The following is a 5,878-nucleotide window of genomic DNA, read 5'->3' as shown; positions in this document are numbered from 1 at the left end:
CACACACACACACACACACACACACACACACACACACACACACACATTTACATTTAGGTATATTCAATCGGACTAGATTGTACATTACAGAAAACAATGAGCGTGCATCTAGCCAAAAGTTGTGTACGGGTCTCGCGCGATCGATTCGCGTACAACTGAATATAGTCGAATTATTGAAAATTTCGAATAACGGCTCGTGTACGCTTGTTTCCTTATCATTAAAAACCTAAGCGAATAAAAATTGTTTTGTAAAAAATACGGCAATACCTGCGGGTTAATATCAATAATATTAATAATACAATCGCGATTGTATTAAATTATCTTGCGTGAACGGAAAACCGATTTTAAAACGTAAATATCAACCCGATTCCTATTTTGAGTAAATTAAGACATTCGAACCCGATCGATAGCTGGTTATATCGATATATTTGAACCAACTTTACTCATAATGTAGTACGTGGATTCCTTCGCAAACGCATCCAGATTTTACGATCCGATAAAATCCTTCTTTCGCGTACGTACACCTATACGTCTTCGTGGGTTGAATGAATCGAATGTACAATATTTTTCGTAGATAAAGCGGTCGCATTATTCTATTGTCACCAGATCCGACTTTCGTATTACCTCACAATAATTCCACAACGAGATAATGGGTTCGATGTAATTATTTAACCGAACAAGAAAATTAATATGACAAAAGGTTCTTTTCCAGATTTTAGCGTCACGTAATAGTAAATGGGATGCGGAAGAGTCTACGTTAACCGATGCGTCTAACATTGCGTCATAGAAATACTTGTGTTATGCCTGCGTTCCGAACACGAACGTTAACTATAAAACACGGCTGTTTAACGAACCCGAAACAATCATTAAAAACCCACGGTAGACGTTCGATTGCTATTAGACCGTTAGCTCAATCACCATCAGGTGATTTCTACGTCTTCTCTGATCGTGTGTACTTTTATTAAGGTTAACGGTTTTAACCGTTGTAACGAGGATGTTCCTAAATAAATTCAAACTATTTCTAATCGTTTTTACTTTGTTCGCGGGAATCGACATGGTTGCGAAATTGTTAATAATTTCGGTGCGCGTTCCTGTAATCGCATATATGCAGTCTAATTCGAGTTCCAAGTTAAGTACCAAAAGAAAATATTCAGTTAAGTTAAATTATTTTTACGAGAATAATAGTATAACGCTTTCGAGAAAATATGCATTTAGAATCGAATAATAAATTATTAATACAACTTTGATTGTAGACAAATTAATGACCGTTTTGTTATTTATTTAGTAGAAATTAATAAAAATTACATTATCTTACGTCTCCAGTTAAATTTTAAATAAAAAAATTTAACTTATTAACTATTAATGATATTTTTTTTTTGTGTTAAGAATTATTATTTAAACGTAGCGTAGTTTTAGTTAGAAGTTAATCGTGTAGATGATACGTTTTAATTCATATTCAAGTGAACATTTTTTTAATTTAATCATTTTTCCAATCTTACTTTTTGAAATACACCCCCAGTTACCTATCAATGTGTATGTATTACATATTTCCAAGAAACATTACAATAATTTTTTAATTGAATCAGAAAAATGTTACCAACTAATAATATATTACAAAGAAAGAAACCATTCCAATCACATTAATCCATGTTAAGTTCAAGTAACTTATCGAGGACAGTTATATTCCACTATGTGTGACAACAAACATATACTTTTTGCAGATTTTTAAAAAAATATCAAAGGTAAATTGCAAAACCAAAAAAATTGTTGAACATCATAATATATCTTTTTTAATTGAGAATACAATTATAAAATATAGAAGTTAAATAAAAGTAAGTAAAATTAGTAAGTTATAAGTTAAATTTAACTTATTTACAACATTAATTGTGTGTACATCATCAATTTTTATAGGTATATTTTGCATATTATTAGTTATTTATGTATATTATATAATATTCTTTTCGACTTGCAGAACTATTCGTAATATATTACCTCCTTAAATATATATATATGCTTATATATATTATATAAATTGAGTAAAACAAAGAATTAAAATATTTGTATTAGCCTCAATTCCGTTAACCACTTTATTTTTTAACTCTAGTAATTCATACTTATAACAGTTATCTTAATTTTTTTTACACATATTGATTTTTTACAAAAAACATTACTTTTTTAATATTTTAAATAAAAATGCATTTATATTGAATGTGTTTTTTGAAAAAAATTGAATTATATATGGGTAAACATAAATATTTATTATATGCAATTACATAGGGAATATCCGGATGACTAATCATAACTCTTGAAAAATTAACCAACGTATTGTTTATAGAGACGGACCATTAAGATTACCGGATTTTTAAATAAATAAAATTGGTATATTTCACAGATAAAACGTATAGTAAAAAAAGATAAACACAGTTAAAAATGTATTTATCTCATAGTTTATCGTGATACAAAAGTATAAACATTAAAATGAACAAAATGCATTTGAAATAATTAGATTCCGTTTAAATTGTACCTAATTTGATTTGAATAATTTAAAAAATATTCCAAATAGTCAAAATCAATGAACATTTTATTAACATTCAAACAATGCTTGAGACTAAAGTTATATTTCTGCCAAAATAAATAATGATGGAATGAAGAAAAAAAACATTTCAAGTAAATAAACAAATTAAAATTGTAACATTTAATAGTCTTTGTAAAAACGTAAGTAATTAGAATAACTTTGAAAAAAGTAAGTGATGTTTAAAAAAATAAGTAAAAATCTGACAGCGTATAAAATTAAGTTTAACCAATTAACCAACAACAAATGTTCAAAGGCTTTTATAGTTTATAATACGGTTAATTACTTGAATTTGAAGGTTATTAAGTTTTTAATTACAAGTATTTGTTTTTCAAATCTAACATATGTACAAGAAATGTAGCAACAACTTGTACATGATACTTTATATTGATCTCAGATAATGGAAAATGTTGTTACACATTTGATTGAACGTATCAAATCGACTAAGTATTAACTACCAAACGATTTTTTAACGAAGAAATTGTGTAATAACGGTATGCATAACGCACGTCAAATAATGTTATTTCTAGTTAATACATTGTAAATGCTAAGCAATTATTTTGATTAAAATATGTGAAAATATTGAAAACTACACAACATTTGGCAAAACTGAAAATACAGGTCTGTTTCGCTAAAACTTAAACAATGTAATTGGAAGGGTTCTATAAGTTTACATTATCGTTTTTAAGAAACCAGTCCATTAGCGGCGGAAAAGCGATTTCACTATAATGTAGTTGTGACATACGCATTACGCATTATATGCGTATGTAATTTTTATGACGTTTTAATAATTTATGATATCACGCACGGCTAGATTACTCAGACCAAACACAAAATTAAAAAACTTAATCATGAAAATGTTGCATTTAATCAATTATTGTTTGGAGTTGGTAACATTTTCCCTAGAGGGAAGCAAAGTCAACAAATTATACATACAAGTATAAAATAATAAAAATATAACATTTATAAAAAAAAAAAAAACTGTCCATCAAGTTAATTAAGTTTTTTCGTAAACATCGTGAACACTTTTTCATTATAGTAGGTATAATTACTGTAAGAAATGTATGAGTTGAAAAATAATTTGGTTTTTTTTTTTTTTTAATTAACAAAACCCGTACAAGATGTAACATTTTCTTGGTAAAAACGCAAAAAAATTATGAAACAATTTTCATCAAGACTGTTATTCCTAACAAATAATAAATATATATATACGAGTATATGTACGTATATTGTTTCGTAGCAGTTTTATTTACGTATAAAAATTAAACAAACAAATAAATAAATGTTAGAACAACAAAAATAACCGAATGAATTGTTTTCATTACGGGAGGACTACAAGGATACACATTTATCCGTCGCCGTACTGCATATGTTAAAAACAAAATACAACATTCATTTTCTCCGCCGTTATTAGATTTTATTATTTTACCACGATTATTATTTTTATTATTATTGTTGCTGCTGTTACGCGCACCGTTCGCGCGCGTCTTATTACACCGACGGTTACTTGTTATTAGCCGCGCGCCCGTTGCACGTCACCCCGTTGTTCGGTGCACTCGGGGTTGCACGCGGATTTCGAACAACGCGGTCGTCCAAAAACGTTTCCTACGCCTCGAGTGAGTTTCGCTATTCTTTTTAAATTTTTTTTAAACACTCACCTTTGAACGGAACGATGTACGGCGGCTCGGCTAGCGTCAGCACCACGTACATCCAGAACAGCAGGTTCGGGTACATCAGATTCATGGTTGCGGGTTGCGCGAGAGCCCGGTGACCGGGACCGACGTGGGGGGAAAGGGGGGGACAAAAGGGAGCGACGGGATCGCGGACCTACGATCGGTCGGAGCTGCGGAAATCGGGATCGAAAAATTCCACCGGACCGACGGTGGACGCGGCGCGGATATCGCTACGGATAGACGAGAACGCTGGTCGCCTAGAAGCCCGCCGGAGAGCTCGATTTCCGGAATCGAAACGTTTTTCTACCGTTCGCCCGTAGTCGTATTCGGTTTCTGTTTGTTATAATTTTTATTATTTTTTTTTTTTTTTCCCCCGGTTTCTCACCGCCACGTGCGCGGACGAACGCCCCGGAAATAGATCCGTGGAGAACGAGTGAGAAAGAGAGCGAGAGAGAACGAGTGCGGTGAACAGTCGGTAACGGTCAAATGTGTATTCTGGCGAAAAATCGCGCGCACGGCAAAATACCGCGGATCGGGACGAGAGGGTCTCGGAGCTGCGACGGAGTTGCGGGCAACCGGACGGGGTCGGATCCACGAGGGCTACTGGACGAGTCAGCGGCGGTAGTGACGGCGTCTGCCGGCGGTTTCGAAATCGGACGGAAATCGCGACGCCGCCGCCGCCGACGCGCATGTTCCGCGGCGGTGCGCCCGACCCTTCGCGCCGCGGTTCGGACGGAATTCGCGACTACCCCCTTCGCGTGCGCACGGTCCTTTGCCACCACCCCTAGCGCCGACCACCGTGGCTGCTGACCCGGCTACAAAACTATCCTTACGTCGAACATCGTCCGAGACGGCATCCGACGCCGTGTCGTTCCGTTTTCACTTTTTTTTTTTTTTTTTTATTGTTCATTTAGATTTTTCTCATACGTCTCGTAATTAAAATTAAAATTATAAAAAAAGTCATCATTATTTTTTTTTACGTTTTTTTTTGATTCATGAATGAATAATGCAAAATAAAACGCCGGATTATGAATACTTATAGTGAATCAGAACCCATCAATTTTAATATAATATTTTTACGTTTTATAATAAAAGTTTACAGCAGTTGTATTAAATTTTACATGTACTGTATTTTATACAGATAAAAATTACAAATACAAATTTTAACAGTATATACATCATTTTTTTTTTTTTTTTATTTTTTTTTTTTTTTTTTTTTGGCATTTTCTAGGTTTTTAAGGCATATTATTTTGCTAAATTTGTGATTTTTTAAACAATAAGAGCAGTATCATTCAGTATTTTTCGGTACTATTTAGTTTTATAAAATCTATGTCCTGATAATAATAATATTTATTTATTTTTCAACTTATAGAATTACAAAAATATTACAATTTAATATTGATACCAATAATAATCACCATTAAGCCATTGATTGAGAGGAAGTGAGAGTTTGATTTTACTATACAAACTATAGTGATGAATTACAAATAAGAAATATTCTTATTGATAGTTATGAAGAATAATGTGAATGTAATATAAAATGAGAGAAAAAAAGAACATAAAGATTTTACTTTTGCTAAAAAACCAATATTGATTAAAATTACATAATACTATAAACTGTGATATTTTTCTA

General features: G+C 32.2%; 1 protein-coding gene across 1 annotated transcript in view; it reads right to left on the bottom strand.

Annotated features, from left to right (window-relative positions):
* Window positions 1-4,880, bottom strand: part of LOC112688654 (limbic system-associated membrane protein-like) — a 532,509-nt gene extending 527,629 nt beyond the window's left edge. Inside the window, exon 1 of the mRNA XM_025561958.1 lies at window positions 4,231-4,880. Within this exon, the coding sequence (XP_025417743.1) occupies window positions 4,231-4,315 (85 nt within the window). The 5' untranslated portion in view covers window positions 4,316-4,880. The remainder of the gene's footprint in view (window positions 1-4,230) is intronic.
* Window positions 4,881-5,878: the final 998 nt, after the last annotated feature.

The sequence above is a fragment of the Sipha flava genome, unplaced genomic scaffold (genome assembly GCF_003268045.1).
Source record: "Sipha flava isolate LNK unplaced genomic scaffold, YSA_version1 3_pilon_pilon, whole genome shotgun sequence".
NCBI lineage: Eukaryota > Metazoa > Arthropoda > Insecta > Hemiptera > Aphididae > Sipha > Sipha flava.
The sequence above is the reverse complement of the archived record's forward strand: the minus strand, read 5'-3'. Positions and strand labels throughout refer to the sequence as shown.